The 19,356-nt window shown below is 35.3% G+C and overlaps 2 protein-coding genes across 3 annotated transcripts; one reads left to right on the forward strand and one right to left on the reverse strand.

Moving 5' to 3' along the window:
- The first annotated feature begins 1,433 nt into the window (after positions 1 to 1,433).
- Positions 1,434 to 5,561, forward strand: LOC118744832 (CTTNBP2 N-terminal-like protein). Of its 2 annotated transcripts, none has more exons than XM_036478196.1 (5): positions 1,434 to 1,790; positions 1,856 to 2,684; positions 2,741 to 2,927; positions 2,991 to 3,133; positions 4,118 to 5,561. In XM_036478196.1, the coding sequence occupies exons 2-5, from the start codon at positions 1,871 to 1,873 to the stop codon at positions 4,810 to 4,812; spliced, it is 1,839 nt and encodes a 612-aa protein (XP_036334089.1). In that variant the 5' UTR covers positions 1,434 to 1,790; positions 1,856 to 1,870; the 3' UTR covers positions 4,813 to 5,561. The 2 variants fall into 2 exon arrangements, with proteins under 2 accessions (XP_036334089.1, XP_036334090.1); XM_036478197.1 differs by having other exon boundaries at positions 1,434 to 1,694.
- A 3,105-nt stretch (positions 5,562 to 8,666) lies between these two features.
- Positions 8,667 to 19,324, reverse strand: LOC118744833 (nuclear pore complex protein Nup75). Its single transcript, XM_036478198.1, has 10 exons — positions 19,298 to 19,324; positions 18,511 to 19,224; positions 18,195 to 18,317; positions 17,773 to 18,122; positions 10,701 to 10,813; positions 10,538 to 10,642; positions 10,095 to 10,222; positions 9,849 to 10,039; positions 9,251 to 9,407; positions 8,667 to 9,175 (listed from the first exon to the last, which is right to left on the reverse strand). Exons 1-10 carry the CDS (start codon positions 19,322 to 19,324, stop codon positions 9,050 to 9,052), a joined length of 2,034 nt encoding a protein of 677 aa, XP_036334091.1. The 3' UTR covers positions 8,667 to 9,049.
- Positions 19,325 to 19,356: the final 32 nt, after the last annotated feature.

Genomic DNA, 19,356 nt, shown 5'->3' on the forward strand with positions numbered 1-19,356 from the left:
GCATAAAGAAAAAAAAGCAACCAATTTTGCAGTACCTGCTTGTGCACCCAATCACCGCGCACTCCATTTTAATTACATTTGCACAAAAAATTTATTGAAAATCGCTTAAAAATCACTGAAATAAACCACCAACAAAATACACATAAAGAAAAAAGCAAAACAGAAATAGCAAGCTTCAAAATTACGAACGTCACACTTTTTTCTCAATTGCTATTACAAATGGCTGCTTTTCAACCGGTCAGATATATTCTAATTGGTTCATGGCTCTAAGTTGAGCTGCTCTGAACTTTTTTCGGTTTCATTAAACGCAACTCATTTTAAGTAAAAGATGTAACGTAGGTGTTCTTACACGATATGTATTTGCATCTGTAAATTAGACTTTTTCAATACATATGTAATTGCGTATGTCTGTCAAATTCACAGTCTATTTAACTATTTAAAAATACGTTCTTTGAAAACGAAATAAATTAAACTCAGATGATTCTATCTGTATATCAGATGAAAATAGAAACATTTCTATTCCGTATGTACTACGTGCATCAGCTCTGTATAGAAACAAATCTAATTTCCCTTTACACGATATGTTGACATTTCCATATGTAAAAAGTGGCATGTACACATGCAAATACATATCGTGTAAGAACACCTTTCATTTCCAGTAAAAGTTTTTAAGAATTTTCATGTTTTGGCGTTTTCGTACGCATAAACTTGCAAAGTAGGGGAAATTGAGAGAGCGAAAAATGAGAGTTGAAATAGCAAGTTTTTACTGGATAAATTTTTACTTGTAAGAATTTGCCAGTACGAAAAACAGCTGATCGCATGTTGCTGGATCAAATTTAAACTAATAAGGAAACTGTTTGTGGGTTTTTATTGTTGAAATTCAAAAACTAAACCTATTTAAATATAAAATATATTGTTTTATTAGGAAATTCCTGCGAATAAACAACCAATTTATCAACTGTTCATGAAACTTGCAAATTATTACTGGAATTTTGTCTATGAGGGCGAATTCTTAGAAATAAAGTTCATGGATTCACAAGCACAACTAATTAGAACAGATCTGACAGTTGAAACAGTTGAAAAGCAGCAATTTGTAATGGCAATTGAAAAAAGTTCGCAGTTTTGAAGTTTGCTATTTCTGTTATGCTTCTTTCTTTATGTGTATTTTGTCGGTGGTTTATTTCAGTGATTTTTAGCGATTTTCAATAAATTTTTTGTGCAAATGTAATGAAAATGAAGTGCGCGGTGATTGGTTGCAAAAACACTACAAAAATAATAAATTGGTTAGCACAAACATGTGCTACAAAATTGCTTGCATTTTTTCTTTATGCTTCGTCTTCATATTCTTTATTTACTTTTCAAAGAAATAAAATGACGCCGAAATTACAAGCTTCAGCCAGAAAATTAATTTTTCCTTTGCTTCATCTTGTCAGATCTTGTGTAGTTGGATCTGGCATGCCGCCATTTATTTTAGCTGGTTATCTAATCTTTAATATGTGAACATATTGTAACATTGAGTTTTGAGTCAATGCTGTAATACAACTCTGTTATTTTTTCGGCCTCGGCAAACCTTTTGACACTTCATAACTTCAATGGGTACATAAGGAGATAAAGATGACAACAAAGAAAATTGAAGAAATTGGAAAATTTTAAGACATTTTAAAATATAAAGTTTTATAAATAATTAACTAATTGTGAGTATAGAAAAATGAATTAACGTCTATATCGAATACCATTTTAGGTACTCTTTAAGAGGCTATCTTTGATTGAATCTAGAAAGTGCAAATTATGTATGTAAAATTAAACTCCATATAAGAATTCGTTGGAATTAATAATGTTTGTACTGCATTTTCAGTATTTACACAAGGAAATGGAACCAAATTCAATCGACCCTTTCGCAGCAGAAAATAGCGGAACAGCGCGGTTCGTTGAAAAGCTTATAGACAATGGTTTAGCGGGTAGTGGTGGCGCCTGTAGTAGCAGTAGCGCTAGCATAAACGCCACGCACGAATTTCAAACCATGAAACCGGGTGTGGGTCAAAAGCCTGGACAGACCTCAGGCAGAACCGAAATTCCACATAGCGAACTGGTTAAAATGCTTTATTTCTTGGAAGGCGAGCTTCAGGCACGCGACGTTGTAATCGCTGCATTAAGAAACGAACGGGTTAAGCAATATATAACGCAGCTTCGCACAAAACGAGTGCAGCCAAATGATCCTTATGCGGCAATATTTCGCGATAAAATTGCTCTTGCCGGCAACATGATATCGCGCGAATCGTCGACACAAGCAGCCCAAGCTGAAATGGAAGTGCGACAGATAATTGAGCAACAAATGGAGCAACAGTACCAAATGGTTAGCAAGCAGAGGGCTACGCATTTGCGAATGGTAAATATACTTACAGAATCGTTGGAGAATAATCAGCGGATGTTGCAAGAATTGGAAGAAGAGAAGCGCAAGCACGAGCATGACACCGCACAAGGAGATGATATTACGTATGGGTTAGAACTAGAAAGAACAAAACTACGCCAAGAATTAGAAGAAGAACGTGCTCAGTTAAAAAAAATGGAAAAGGAAATGAAAAAACTTCAGGAGACATTAGACTACGAACGCAATCGCCAAAAACAGATTGTATTATTGCTAATAGCCGAACGCAAAAAGATTTTAATGAAGTATATTGAAGAAGGTTGGTTATCTTATGAATAACAACCTTGTTCTGCAGTTTATTATATCACATTTCAGGAAAGCGTTCAGAAGATTTGGCACAAATACTAGCGGAAGAAAAACAGCGATCAGATACTATTGCCGAGGGTCTCGAAGAAGAGAGTAAAAAGTCTTTGCGTATGGAGGAAGAGTTAGAAAAACAATCTGCTGCTTTCGAAATTGAACGCAAGTCTTTAAAATTGAATGTTGGAAAAGAAGAGGCGCGGTAAAATCTTTCAATTTAGCTATAGTGATATCTCTTTGTTAGTATGCATATATACAATTTCAGAGTTAAGGAACTGGAGCAAGAAATAGGGTTGCTGCGAACTGAAAATGAGGCTTTAAAGAAACAACAACAATTGTTACAGCAAAATGTGGCATCAAGTGTAAGCGGCCAACTCGCGGGCGGTGCTAAAACAAGAACTCTCAATGGTAAGCTTGCAAATATTTAAGCATCGGCAGTATACTAACATAATTAATTTAATTGGAGAATAATTTTCATTTCAAGGGAAAATATTTTGCTAATATCTTCTAATTTAATAAAAATCGAGCAATGTTTCCCTCACCAAATTTATAAAGGTGACATATAACAATTTTATTACTTACCCACAACACATTGTTTTGAATGACTATATAACATTAAACCCACATCTTTATTGCTTACTGTGATAACACATTATAACTAATTAGCTTTTAGTACATTCCGTAGAATATATAGATCCACTCATAAATTGTTATAATAAACTAATTCTTTTGAGACCATATATCGCACACCTAGATCTAAAGTGAGCTAACTAAATTCATATAGGGAAATTTAACTGCTTGTGGATCGTACAGATTCAACGCAATTGATACAAAAACAGGTATAACAGTAGGGCTGACTTCCAAAACGTCAATTGCTTTGCATACGTACAAAATATAATGTTCCATAACGCCGAACTACAAAATATTGACGATGTATACTTTTCCAAAACGCATCCGTAAAGTTGACGAAACGTATCGCTAGAGCAATCAGCGCATTATAAGCGCATTTGTTATTGGCTACCATTGGTGTTTTAAAAATGGAAAATTCAGAAAAATTGTTCATTGCTATATTGAATATTTAAAATATCCAATGTATGTATATGGTTGCAATGTCCCGCAACTCTGCATATACAAACAGTTTGAATACCGCAGTATAACCAGTATCCAAACATTGTATTGATACGTTTTGGAAGTCAGCCTAGTTTTTTAGTTAATGTATTAATCATGAAGAAAAAAATGTTTCTATTAATTGGGTAAGTGCTATGAATTGTCTTATGAAAAAAAATCGCCAAATTTTTTTTTTTTTTAGTTGATCGCACTTTAGACCTAGGTGTGCAATATGTTGACTAATTTATATAACTTCTATTGAATTAATGTAATTCTTATTTTCAGATGACGCATGTGCCACGCCAATGGTAAACATAGCGAAAATTGTGCAGCCAACGGCAACTGTCTCAAGTGTGCCCGTATCTGGACCCACTACTGGTATTGCGCGGGCTCCTGGCCAGACATTGCGCAGCGGCGTAGGAACAGCACTGCCTGCTACAGCAGTGGCACAATCAGTTGTTGGCCCTGTTCCTCTGTCAACAGTAGCATTAGCCAGTTCGGGCAATATTATCGGTGATAGCACAACAGCAGCAGCTGCAATATCAGCAGCAATTACATCAACTGCTAACAATTTACCTTCTGGAGCAGTTGGTGGTGGTATGGCCATTATTGCGGGTGCTCCACCATCGCCTTCTCCTGTGAAAATGCAGCCAACAGCAACCATACAGCGGGCCCCGGGAGGAAAATATGCAGCTTTGGCTGCAGCTGCTGCTGCCTCTCACTCTCTGGATCAGCAGGTGACCGCCCCCCATCCTGTGCCAATCGCTGTTCCTCCTGTTACAGTGCCACCAGCTGGAGCACGTGGTGCTCCACCACCTATACCTCCCAATAAACCGATAGTACCGCCAAAGCGTGAACCATCACTTTCTCGGCTAAGTTCCATTGTCGTGGCTGGGGCCAGTACAGCTAATGCTGGTGTAGGTGCAGTTACTTCAGCCGGTGGAGTTGCAAACACAACATCCAATGCAAAGTTAAATTAGATAACCTAATTTCTCCCATGCAGTATACTGTTTCTTCATGTAAAACTCGACATGTAGGAACTTAAAATCCGAATTATAGCTTTCGCGTTCGAACAAAGTTCCGTGATTAATTTGTCATTTCAGCAGCCAATAAGGCTTAGGTGATAATAACCTTTATTATATCCGATCGCGAACATAACAATTCGACCCAGATAAAAATTGGACAGTATATAAATCTTAGCCGATGTAATAATACTTTTAACCTGCAGACAAGTTGAATGGAATTTTAAATAAATCATTTAACTATTCTCAACTTTACTAAACGAGGTATTTACAGATCCACTCGTTTCTTACATAAGCTTACGAATATTTAGTCCTATATTACTTCTTTGATTATTTACTAACTGCGAAGCATCTATGTTGTATTAGCTTTATGGACTAAATATAACATATGTATATTATTAAAGTATGTACCGAGAATAAACGATAGCATAATTTATTTTGTAGGAAAACTAAATATTTGCTGTATAAGTATGGACATCTTCTTTTTTGAACATCCGACTCTGCTATATTATGTAAAACTTAAAAACAATAGTGGTATTCACCTCAATTTGGGCAAGTGGCCTGGTAGTCTGGCAAAAGAGCAGATCAGCTCAAGCAACGACTGTTGACAACTCTCGTTGTTTGAGTTGGTCTGCTCTTTTGCCAGAGTGCCAGGCCTTTTGCTCAATTTGGTGTATACCACTAATATTAAAAAAACGCAAGATATCGCACACCGTCTTCAAAAGAGTCACAACTCAAAATAATAGTTTGTCAGAAAATGCGAAAAACTATTTCTTAGCACATGATAATCATATGGGCAAGGGCGACTTTACCTTAGGTTTTTTTTTAACAAATTATAACAAAAATTTGCTCCAGCTTTTGTTGAAAGGTAAATAAAGGCTGTGTGTACATTTTCAGCACATAATCTCAAAACTGCCAAATTTTGAGTTGAGACTCTTTTGAAGACGGTGTGCGATATGTACAAGATTGCTAATCTAAAAAGTTTAATCATATTCATGGCCATATATAATAGACATAAATATAATCATTACCTACTAGCTTATGCGTTACTCAAACAGTTACATAACTGTAAAATTGTAGTATTATATAAAATTAACAATAATCTCAATTAGAAATAATAAACGATCGGTTCACCGAGTAAAAAAGAATAGGCAGCAAAAATGGTTCATGAAGTAGTGCCCACGTGTTAAGGGTGTTGCATATCGCTACCCTTATATAGAAAGGCCCTCCTAACTCATATAGTCGCTGAAAAAGCCGTAACTGACTAAAATGGTTTATTGCTTAAAATGATGTTCGGAATTGTAATTCTATGAAATACATCATGGATTTTCACTTAGTTAAGGCTTTTTGTATTTCAGCGACAATATGATTTAGGACCTTTCTATATTAAGGTAACGATATGTAAATGTATGTAGCATTTGCATATTTTAATCCAAGCGAAATCAGTTTATTCTAAAAATTAGGGTGCGTTCGAGCTACGTAATAATTACCGCAATATTGCAGCCTTGTTGCTTTCCTGATGACTTGTCGCTAATGCAACTGAAAATTTTCTAAAATGCTGCAGAAATTGCGCAGTAAAAATTTTTATGTTGCTTTTAATTTGCCAATGATGAGCCATATTCACGATTTGCAGGAACAGCTGTTTTCTCCATTAATAAACCTTATGGAAGGTGGTCACCTGGAACGACTTCCTGTAAAAACCTGCAAATCGTGAAGCATCTGGAACGCAACCCTTTATTGCAGCTCGAGTACACCCAATTTCCATTCAATCAATTAAAACTAAACGTACCTAAGTGAAAGTAATAGCTTACCAGAGATAGAAAGTAATCGTTATTTCTTTTACATTTTTTGTAATCATTGCATTTTTTAATCGTTATAATTAGGGTAAAATTTATCGACCATACACTCAGTCTTAAATACTGTGCTTACAAGCAATTGCTTCGGTTCTGTACAAACACTGTTTATCCAGGTGGCAGAACAATTAATTGTAAGTGATTGCGTTTCTGCGTATTTAAATATTAGATAAAACCAGTTTTAAACAAAAAAGTTGCATGTCAAGGTCCGTATTTGACGAGGATGTCTTTTAACTGTTGAGAAGCTTTTTTATATTAAGTTCACCATTGACGAAAGAGCTCAGATTGTGAGATGTAGGTCTCTATTTCTTATAGTAGCACCAACCTTTCTCCGGAATGTAGGTCTCCGTATTTCGAAATAAAAAAAAAACTTTCCGATATGATGTTACTTGGAGCTCTAGGAATGGGTAACACTGCCTTGCGCGGCAGTGCCGGAGTTGCCGCCCCAACCAAATATATCGACTGAGTGGAAGATCGATCTATCTCGGCAGCCAGTTCGAAAACGCCCTATCTCAAAAAACTTTCCAAGAACGGCCTATTTCAGAATTTGGTTGAAGAACGCCCTATTTCATAATTCTTTTCAAAAAATGCCTATCTCAGCTGCCGATTCAAAAACGTTCTATATCCGCACATTTTCAATACATTTTGAAGTGAGATATGGCATTTTTGAATCAAATTCTGAAATAGGCCGTTCTTCAACCAAATCCTGAGATAGGGTGTTTTTCAATAAAATTCTGAAATATGGCATTCTCAATAAGTTTTTTTAGGTAGGGCGTTTTCGAACTGGCTGCCGAGAAAGGTCGATCTTCCACTCAGCAGTCGATATGAAAAACGCTAGCGCCATCAACACCATGAAACACATATACAATTCGCCTTAATTCATTTGGGGTATTACAACGGTGTCGTAAGCGTCGTATTGTTGTATGTCGTAAACTTTAAACGCATAAAAAATATATTAAGGGGATTCGCAAAGTACCACCAAAGTCATATTATGAATTTTCGCAGTGTTAAAATAGTTGGTTGCGGTTTCAAGTTCTCTAAACATTTATTTAAGCTTTTAAAGTTTACGTCATACAACAATACGACACCGTTATGAATCCCTCAATTGAAAAATTACACGTACTTTGTTTTTGTTTTTGAGCGAGACCGGCAGAAACTTATGTATCTTGCCAAAATTAAAGCTTTTAGTCAACAATGATGAGAATATCGTGGCATTTACTACATTCCTTGCAATGAAATTCACATGACCCCACTGTATGTTGTGTTACACTGTATGACGATGGGTACTGTGGTGACACTCAGATGGCGCCGTGTTCAAATCAGTACGCTGCGCTATTGCGCTGAGTTAGTGCGCTGACGCCATAGGTAGCGCCGACGTTATTAAGCTAGCGCCATAAAATTGCGCTATTACCCATGGCTATGGAGCTCCTGAATAAATTCAAATATATTTTTATTTATTTAATTTTGTAGGATTTGGTCCAAAATCGTTCCCGTGCGACACGTTCACATAAAGTTTATTAAAGGCGAAAACAGCCTGTAAAACCTGCAAATCGTGAAGTACGGGAACAGGCTATATGTATTAGCTGGCTCTACACATTTTGAATTTGTCAAGTGGCAGGTAAAAAATTGTATAAGGCGGAAAAAAGCCGTTTCGTTTAAATACATTTTAGTTCGGGTTACTTTAATTTGATTAATTTTGATTTTCGTTTGAATTAAACTGGATTGAGCCTGGATTAAGTGTGTGAATGCTATGAGTGCATACGCGTATAATTATTCGTATTTGCGATGCAGCTTTAGCGGTTCGTAATAAAAAAAATGATTATGATATTAAAATATACCCCCCACCCCCTCCCCGCCTATAGTGTGCTTACTACAATAAAAGTTGCAAGCTTAATAGGTGGATCGTTAATAACCCTTTTGTTGTGTTATCCTATAGTGTGAAAATAAAGATGGTTCTAACATTGTATGTAATGATTTTTAAAACGTAGTTTCTTCTATATTATTAGTAATTCCTTTTTAAGCAGAATGTAATGTTCACTCGCCGATTTTTTATATTTTTCAAGAAGTGTACTGGATAAAATGTACGCAAAGTATATTCTTTGCAAAAAACCGAATTAATTTGATAAATATGGCTTTTAAAACTCGCAATATTAAGCATAACTACAAAGAGCCCCTAAAATGTAATTATTTGTTAACCTTTTCGTAATTTTTTGACAGGCCAATATTTAGGCGTGATTAAGAATTAAATTAATTATTTTTGTCTCTAAAACTGGTGTAGATGTAAACAGTTTGTATTTAGCATTTTAGTTTTAAACAAATAAATATTTAATGATAATTAGTATTCACCCCATAATAGTGTTTTCGATTATAATAGCCCGAGACAAGTTGCGAGCACAAGCAAGACGTAGTAGATTAATAATTTCTTCAATATTTTCTATTCTATAGTCCTTAAGAATTTCGATTGGCTCCTAAATGAAAAAAGTTGTAAATTTAATATGTGTACATATTTGCATATTTAATTAAAATTGTTAGATAAAACTTACATCAGGATACTTCTCCAGCCGCTTTTTCTTCTTATCAATTAACGGTACCAGCTCGGATTCCAAGTGATGTAGTATCGCGCATGTCTCTTTAGAAAGTATTTTTGGATCTTTCGATTCCAGTAAAGGAATGGAATCAATCAGCAATGAAGGCCAGAAGCTGAAATTGAGTTTAAAAATTTTAAATGTGCACAATACAATTAAAAAGATTAACACAAATATTGCGAGTGTCGACTAGTAGTAGATAAACGACTATTATTCGACTATCGCTTTTTCATGGTATTGTGAATGTCGATTTCTAGTTGAACAAGCGACTGTGAATAGTTTTTAGTTGCTTATCCTTCTTCAACTGTTTGTTTGTAGAAGGATGAGCGACTATAAACTATTAGCACTCATTTATTGAATGAGAAAACGACTTCGAAAATACCACGGATAATCGATAATCCACTAACAGTCGTTTATCTACTACTAGTCTACACTCACAATAGGGTTGTAATACATTGCAATAAAGTAGGGAGATTCTTGAAGTCTTGCGAAATGTTTGCATCGTGCAAGGGCTTTGCGATTTTTCGAGAATCCCCCTAGTTTCTATACAACTTACTATTCTGGCGTAATCTTGGATTCCAGCAAGTTAACCAAGAGTTCCGCAGCTGGCAAAAAATCCCTCTTCCTATAAAATTGATAAAAATCAAAATATTTCACTAAAAAGACTAAGCGTGGGGAGATGAACATCTTGGGGCCAACGTTTGCGATAACATCTGGGCAAAGCATATCTCCAGTTTTTGAATAGTGCTGCAAATAATTTAATAACATAATTATCTGACACTAAAAAGAAAAAAATGCCTACATTTAATAAAAAATCCGCTATTGAAGTTACGTAGAGTGTATCCTTTGAGCGAATAGCCCACTCTAAGGCGTTTCCATAACGGTGCTCGTTTAGTGAAATTTTTGACTGTATTTTGCAAATTTCCTGCTCTAAAAAGCAAAACGTGAAAAAACATTAAACGGAATATTAGGCGTATTATTGATCGTTCTTAGTTTGCGTTCAGACACGGAAACTCGAGCTGCTTATTATCGGCGATTTCTCTTTTAGTGTTGCCCTTTGCATTCCCGCACAGAAACTCTTGTACGCAATTGTAGTTGTCTTGAATTACTCAGACGAACGAGGGCACAAATTGTGTTACCCGAGTACGAGCAACTCGTTACCCGTCCCCTTTCCTCGTCGTCTCCTCTCCCCTACAAGCTTCGAGTTGCCGCAACAAAAGTTTTCGTGTCTTAACATCGACTTACCAACAGCGAAAAATCGTTTCTTTTGTGCGATCCCAATAATTTTTAATGCTTGTTTCTCGGTACGTAACGGTATCTTCGTTAGTAGCATAGACAACGCCGCTTGACCTTTAATTTTAACGAAATAAAATATTCAAGATGCTTGCAAATGAAACTGCGTACTTACCCTCTTGTCCGCAATGGTCAAGATAGTCCATGCCTAATTGCCACAAGGAATTCCGCGTCATTAGAGAGCTTCCAAAGTCATAAAGAAGTGAGTCCCGTAGTTTTATACAATCACTAGTAATATTTTAAATATTTTATAAGATATTTAGTATACATATATGTATATATATATGACATAACATGCGAGTATATTTATATATCAACATCAATGCAAGCGGCCACATTTGACACTCCCCTTTTCTTTCTTTTCTCTTTGGGGAATTTGTATGCTGCTACAACAATAACAACAACAATTTCTCGCAAATAAAATACTTTATTAAATACTAGATTTCCCTCTCCCGCTTCGCTGAGTGTATGAAATTTCTGCATGTTACATTAGGTGTAATTTATTTCAATAAAACTCATCTCAGCCAAAAACGTAGGAGTATCTTCAAAATATGTATTTTCAAACTAAAACCTTCTCAAACCTCTTGTGTTACATTTTAATTGCCTTATTCATTGAGTTCAAAGCCAATTTAAGGTTTTAAACAGGAGGCATCCCTCCTAAATGACGTACAGTATCGGTCATATCTATAGCACGCCATTTCAAAGTGATATTGTGTGCAACTTATGTTTATTTATTTATTTTTGGGAATCTTCAATTAAAATACAATTCTTTCTCTAACAAACCCCATATAAACCCAAGTTTAACAATTTGTACAAAACTTCAAAAAAGTGCAACAAATTTTCACCTAAATTTCAAACTTTTTTCTCAGAAGTGTTTGAATTTTTCTGAATTCACAGTTTTATAGCCCAATCAATTTTAGTCTGAAAGGTGTTGCGGTTTTCATCCATATACAAATAAATTGAGTTTATTCATTATATGGAATAGGGCTGATGATTTCACCCGGGTAATGAGCTACCCGGGTACCCGGGTAGCGGGTGAAGCCCTACCCGGGTATTGAATTACCCGGGTAGCCCGGGTACCCGGGTATTTTATAACCCGGGTAGACCGGGTACCCGGGCAGTATGGTAATTACCCGGGTACCCGGGCACCCGAAAAAATGTGGAGAGGTGAAAATTAAACGCATTTACGATCATATAACGCAAACGAACGTACATAGGGAAAATCTATAAGAATCTTCCGTACCATATGGGGAAATATTATAATATACAACACATACATTGCACTTGACAAATCCGTCATTCATCACACAAGCGTACTTCCAAACCCAGCTTGTTTTAGGCATGTCTAAAATATTAATATTTACGAAGTTGGTAATGCACGTACAGATATCGGATCGGTAACAAATAAAATTATTGAGACACACCCACCTGCGAATCTAAACGATGACCGACAGTTGAGGCAATTTTTTTGTGTTGGAATGAAAAAAATTTTAAAATTTCTTCCACAATTATTTCACAACAATACGTTCATCAACCTACTTCTCGTATTAAGGAAACTTCATTAAATAATTGTGATTTTAAAAGCTTTAAATATTATGAGAAAAGAAACTATAATTTGAACAAGCTGATACAATAAAAGTACAAAATCTTTAGGTGAATGGATAGCATAAGGCTTTGTCACCTTACTTTTTGTACCAGAAGTGGCCTACCACAGGGTTTAGTTCTTATATAATTCCCAATGAGAACGTTCTCGTCAGTTTTGTTCTCATTTTGGTTTTGGTTTTGACGCGTTCTTGGGAACAAAACTACGACAATTGCATTTAGTTTCGATCATACATTTCGTTCTCAGTCCCTGTTTTAAAATATTAATATTTAATACTCTTTAAAATATACATACATACATACATATGTACACATGCATGTATGTATATGCATTTACAAAAATTAGAAGTTTGAATTTAAGTACAGAAACTAATGTTTTAATTTACTTTTCTTGTCTCCGTCTACTCAGGCAAGCGGTTAGGTGTACATAGTCGAGTACACTCTAGACATAAAAAAATAATTATAAAAAAAAATTTTCTCACTGAAAAAATATTTATCCTCACCAAAAAGATTATACAAGAAGCTTTATGTCGCATTACCCGGGTGTTTTTCGTTTAACCGGCACCAACATATGTATATTACCCGGGTACACGGGCAAATCGGGTAATACCCGACTACCCGGGAAATAAAAGCCCCGGGTAATACCCGGGTAATCGGGTACCCGGGTACCCGGGTATCATCAGCCCTAATATGGAAGCCAATGCGACAAAAAAAATTCTAAAAAATTAACGGTAATTCGTAGCCACTTGAAATTTGCACATTATCAGACCAAAATTTCAGTGGCTAAAAAACTGTGTAATTCTAGCACTTCCGAGAAAAAAGTTTGAAACTTAGGTGAAAATTTGTCGCACTTTTTTGAAGTTTTCTACTGATTGTTAAACTTGGGTTTATATGGGGTTTGTTAGAGAAAGAACTATATTTTAATTGAAAATTCTTAAAAATAAATAAATAAACATAAGTGGCACACAATATCACTTTGAAATGGCGTGCTATAGATATGACCGATACTGTATAGAAAGCATTATTTCAAATGATTCATCCTCATTGCGAGTCGTGTCGGATGCAAGTCGTTTTTCAAGAGTCGAATCGTATGGAAAATTTCATGTCATCGCTTAAAAATTCGACTCGAATAATGTATTAAAACGGAAAAACTTGGCAGCACTGCATAGTTTTCAACGATTTTCGTCGTTTACTTATTTCAGCACGACAGTAGATAATGCCAATGTTGTCGAGTGGTACAATTTAGCCTAAATTAGGACTTACGCAATGAAGCTGAATATGAATTTAACCATTTGAACATGTGGCAACCTTGATTCAAGATGAATTTGATTTTTCAAACAGGAGGCAACTCAGCTACATGTAGCTTAGAAATAAAACCTTCAATTTCGATGTAACAATAATGTAACAAACAAATAAACTCCAAGTAAATTTAATTTTTAAATCACAGCTCTTCCCTATGAGTTTGGAATTGATCTTATATACATACTAAGTATATTCATACCAAGTTTCAGTACTTTAGATACCACAAACATTTCCAGAGATATGCAGTATGAATGATTCCGTTTGTATGGGAGGTGCCACACCCCCTTGTCTAATCCAGATAAAATCGATCCTATATTTTAAGTTTGACTAAATGAAATCAGTGTAACAAACAAACAAACTTTCGCATTTATAAATTGTTAAGGATAACGTTAGTTGATTTTCAAATAAATACGCCGTTATATTGGTATTAAAAGTCATGCCATAAAAAGAACGAAATTTCTTTTCATCTTTAGAACAGCTATTAGATTGGCGCTTACACAATATGTTATTGTTTGGCCGAGCTTCTGCTTCGATTTGTGGCGTAAGCCTTGATGTTGTCACACAACGGGGAGGAGTCTCAGTTTTACGCAGACTCCGAACGGCGATTGTATTTTTATGGCAGAAATACACTAGAAGGTTTGCCATGGCCTGCCGAGGGGCGATCACTATTAGAAAACTTTTTTTTTATGTTAGGTGGAAACTGGGCTCGAACCTAGGCCCTGCGGAATGGTAGCGCACACTGCTAACCACTAAACCACAGCGGCCACCAAAAGCTACTTGAGCTATTAATTTAAAAGGATTTTTGCTTCTCCTGTAAAATTAAAATTTGTCAAATAGGGTATTTTACAACGATGGTGGTGATATGTATGTACATAGATAATTATTAAAGTTTTTGGTGACACATAAACGAAAGATACTAGAGTAGGAAATTTTTAAGTAAATAATCTACATATGTTTGTATGTGAGAGGCTGTTGTTGTTGTAACAGCATATAAATTCCCGAAAGAGTTTTGCACACAATTCCTCGCCTGGGTAAAAGATTCTCGCACGCGCCATTTTGACGATTTTTAGTTAAAGATGCAATTCGGTACTTTAAAATAAGATATTCAGCCTTATCATGAGTTCCATTTTCCCCCGAACAGGTCCATTTTCACTTTTGGGTTCCATGTATTTACTATGGGCGGAATAAAAATTTTAGGGCGAATTTTTTTTTCGGACGAAACCCAGGATAAGGCAAATTATTTATTGCTCATATGCCAATTACAGATTCTAACAACCAATTACACGAAAGCAATTTAAGTGAAAAATGATTTATTTTCTATAGGAATTGACGAAATTTAACGTGAAAATGTAACATACGAAAAACTACTTTTATAAAAAGTGTCTGCAAAAGCTATATTAGTTAATGAAAGTTTAAGAAAATAGTATGGGTATTATTCATAAAACAGGTTTCCATACAATAATAATCAAGCTGTACAATATAACATTAAATTTTCGTAAAGCTAAGATCCGATTATTGGTGCTATGGGCTGATTTTCGGCGCATCTCGAAATGCGGCAATCTGAGCTGAAATTGTGCTGACTATATAGCAACCAAAATTAATATTGCTGTGCCGATAATGTGAACACTCTTTTGCTCATTGTACAACAATCAAGTTGTAAAATATGCGGCGAATTTAATCGGGCGCTCATGCCGTGATCAATTTCAACAACTTGTTTATTTTTATTTATTTTATTTAAAAAATTGTCACAATATGCAATAAGAATGTAGTTGTAAAAATTGTTTAAATATGTACCAATCAAGCACGATGGAAATCGGTACACACACTTGTGATCAGCTAATTAAGCCAGCAACATTTTCATCAATTTTGGCAAATTTTCCTTTTGTTTATTATTTTTCCATAAAAGTCTAGCTCATTATATAACAAACACCACATAAACCCAGATTTCAAACTTTGTGTAAAAATTATGAAAAATCTGTAAAGTTTCAGCTAGATTTTCAACCTTTTATTCAGATTTTTTAGAATTTTTTTGAGTATGCAGTTTAATAGCCCATTAAATTCTAGGGATTTTTTTCCATACAAAAGAAATTGTCGTTTTTGTTTTGTATGGAAAAAAATTTGTAATGCAGTCAGGAAAAAATTATTAAAAATCAACGCGATTTTTTTAGCAACATAAAACTTGCCCACTATTACTAGAATTTAATGGGTTATTAAACTGCATACTCAAAAAAATCTAAAAAATCTGAATAAAAAGTTGAAAATTTAGCTGAAACTTTGCAGATTTTTCATAATTTTTACACAAAGTTTGAAATCTGGATTTACATGGTTTTTGTTATATAATGAGCTAGACTTTTATAAAAAATAATAAACATTAAATAAACGAAAGCAAAATAGCCAAAATTTACCAAAATGTTGCTGTGATTAGCTGATCACAAGTGTATGTGCTATTTTCGCCGATAGCGGGATCCTAGCGTAAGTGCTAGAAAAATACACAAAAACATAAAATTTTACTTGGAGCGGCATATTTGTTGCTGCAGCAACCTTTGAGGCGCAGTAGAAATCACAGCATTAATGAGCTAAGGTTTGTGAATTTGTTAAAATACGGCTGTAAATCTCTAACATCGGTTTCCCATAACCTGCCGAAAGTATCATACTATATTATTTTACCCAGGCAACGATTTTTAAGACGTTCCGCCGTCCGGATAAGGGATTGTCATTTGTTAATTTCAGCAAGTTTTGGGAAATCGCGATTGAAGTTTAGAATACAACCGCGATTGAAATTTGGAATACATTTTCCAAGGTCTCCGACAATTTTACTAGTTCAGAATATTTTTAAGTTATTGTATTTTTAATGTTTATTGCAAGGCGACTTAATATAAGCCCATTACAGCGTAGCTCAACCCACCAGCGTTGCCGTTTTGGTCCAATTGGACCAATATTGATAGCTTCATTCTCCGTTGGTAGCTTGGTTGGTTTGATGAAGCTTTTGGTAGGCAAAATTGGTTTGAAAATACAATCAAATTGAACATTAAAACTTGTTTGCTTAATTTAAGTTTACACGTTCAAAACACTGCTTTCACTTTGCTTACACGTAAAAGATTTCTTTATATTTTGTTTAGTTTATTAAACAGGCAATTTTCTGCAAACAAAAACTCACTTCCCAAAGCAATGACCGATTAGCTGATGAAATTAACGAGAAATTACCTATTGTCTTGAAAGAAAAATTGGTGATAGGAAATTCAGCATGAAAAGTCATCTGTAAAAGAAACATACTGATTTTGCATTGCTTTAAGCCAAATGCATTTTAAAGTTGTTGAAATTGAATGCAGTCGGACAATCGACTTGCTGCTTGCACACAATTCAAACTGAAAATTTTAAAGCACATTAAGATGTATGGCTGTAGCTCAGCGGGCAGAGATGTTTGCTACAACTGGTCGCGACCAAGGATGTCCATGTTCAAATCTCATTACGCGGAACATTTAATTTTAAATTTTTAATTTAGGTTTTTCTTAATTATGAAAAAGCACCTGTGAAGTTCAGAACGAAATCGTAATCAAACTACTGACTTTAAAGTACTTTAGACAAATTAGTTTTGAAGTAGTAGAAACCAAATGCAGAGTCGGATAATTGAATGATGCCTAGGACCTCGCTATGTTGAAGTCAACAGTTCGTTCCAAGGAAGAAAGTCAGATTTTCAACTAATTGTGGTGGGTAGAAAACTAGTTGAACATCGATATTTTAATTAGTTTCTTTCCGTACATACAGAAAATCAGCTGGTCTAGTAACACCACCTTATATAAATTCGCCTTGGTTTATTGTTAAATATTTTTGAGTTTATGACAGTTTGTCGTTTGTAACATTTTGTCGTATGTTAGTTACATTTGTCAACAATATTGCAGAAACTTTGTATGACATACGATACAAATTTGTACTAAATTAGCGATACTTTTTATTCAATGGGTCGTATGCATAAGAACTAAGCAATTGCTGTTTCTTAAAATTGGGCGAAAATTTTAAGAAAAACCATTTGACTAGGTTTTACTCATGCTTCGCAATGAATCTATAACTCCATAACTGTAGTAATATCTCAATTTGTACTAAATTACCGATAGAATTTTAGTCAATATCTTGGAAACTATAGAGATATCCCCAAACTAATAACAGCAATTGAAAGATCTTATTACAACTAAAAATCGTCAAAATGGAGTTGACGACAATCTTAACCAGGCTACAATTTTAAAGATTATGCTAAGCGTACTATAAAGAGAAAATATTAATCTTACGTCAATTGGTTTTCGCCAACTATTTGCAACTGGCAACAATTGTAGAGAAGGTCTGTGAGGTGCGTGACAAACCACTGATTATCTGCCATCAACTGTATTGCGTGTACTACTTGATGCATATCGTTTTCCATTAAACTAAGTATTACTCGATCTAAGTGTTTCATTTGCAATTCATTACTGTTATGTCCTTTCAGACGCGCCCAACGTGATAGCCATGTGTTCGCTGCATTGCCCAGCTCAAAATGCTTGCAGGCAGGATTTGTGAGGAACAGGTAGCCTGGCAAGAGCTCATACCAGTATTGAGTTTCTTGTATTTGCGTATTCCAAATCCGAGTTTCCCCTGTTACCAACTACAGATTAAAACAATAATTCTGGTTTTTCTCCAAATATTTCTAAGTACAAGTTTTAAAGAATTCACGCACCTGTATGAGTTCCTCGAGGTTCGGCTCGATTGCAAGTATATTTGCAGAAATCTTACGTTCTGTGTCAGTCAACCAGTACTGCCATTGTGATCGAAATTTTTGTATAGAAGCACCACCATGGACCTAATTAAAAATGTTTATTAGTACTATATGTACCTTTAAAAAATTCTGTGGTATTAAGTAATCCGCCCTATGTTGAATATCGTCATCGTCAGTAAAAGTGACGATACGGCCATCGTCAGTCATGTTACTGATGCGCTGACGATCGTCGACGATGACGATGACGATACTCAGCATAGGGCCGAATATCATTTACACTGTAAGTAGGCATTGTTTTCAAAATTTGCTCAGTTAACTTAAAGTGAGCAGTTTCCGCTTGCGGATGTAGATGTAATAAAGCACGCGCCACATCCACTTGCCCTTGCATTATCAGCCCTTTAAGGGCTGGCCAATATTCATCACTGTCACTTGCTTCACGGCCCAGCAACAAAAGATCAGTAGCCATTCGTTCTGCTGCTGGGAAATGAAAGCGCACCCATTCCAAAAGCTGCGGCACTACTGCATTTGACGGCGTTGGGTCCAAAAATAATATTTCGCTTAAATGCCACACGCATTCAATCGAATAAAATATCGAAATATATTGATGATATTTAGATTTTGCTTCGGTCTCTCCAACTTCGCCTTCACTTATAACAATATCTTGCAATTTTTCTAAACAAGCACGAATTATGCTGCGATAAGTACGGGATATTTTGGTGTATTCTGCTTTTGAACCCCGTCTTTTAAGCTCTTGGAGAATTACAAATGTCGAATTTGCTTCAGCGACAAGACTACGAAGTATGGGGTCATCGAATATAAACTCAGGCTGTAGCATATGTATTACCACATCATCTTTGCCAGCGAATTCGGTAGGAGCATCTCTCGTACTGCTGGTAATAGGTCGGAAGGCTGATAAAACAATTTTACTACCAGCCACAAACTGACCGGTTACAGTGTTTGCATATCGACTGCACAACGGGTCAACGATGGACTGATATTGAAAAAAGAAAATGTTTGAAGTAAACCATTTGTATTAGAATTGGATACAACCATAAAAAGCTTACGAATTCTGCGGGTTGCTCTTCCTGCATTCTTTAAAAAATTAATTTCCAAATTGTTCCAA

The sequence above is a fragment of the Rhagoletis pomonella genome, unplaced genomic scaffold (genome assembly GCF_013731165.1).
Source record: "Rhagoletis pomonella isolate Grant_MI unplaced genomic scaffold, Rhpom_1.0 Rhpom_scaffold_00008, whole genome shotgun sequence".
In the NCBI taxonomy this organism is placed as follows: domain Eukaryota; kingdom Metazoa; phylum Arthropoda; class Insecta; order Diptera; family Tephritidae; genus Rhagoletis; species Rhagoletis pomonella.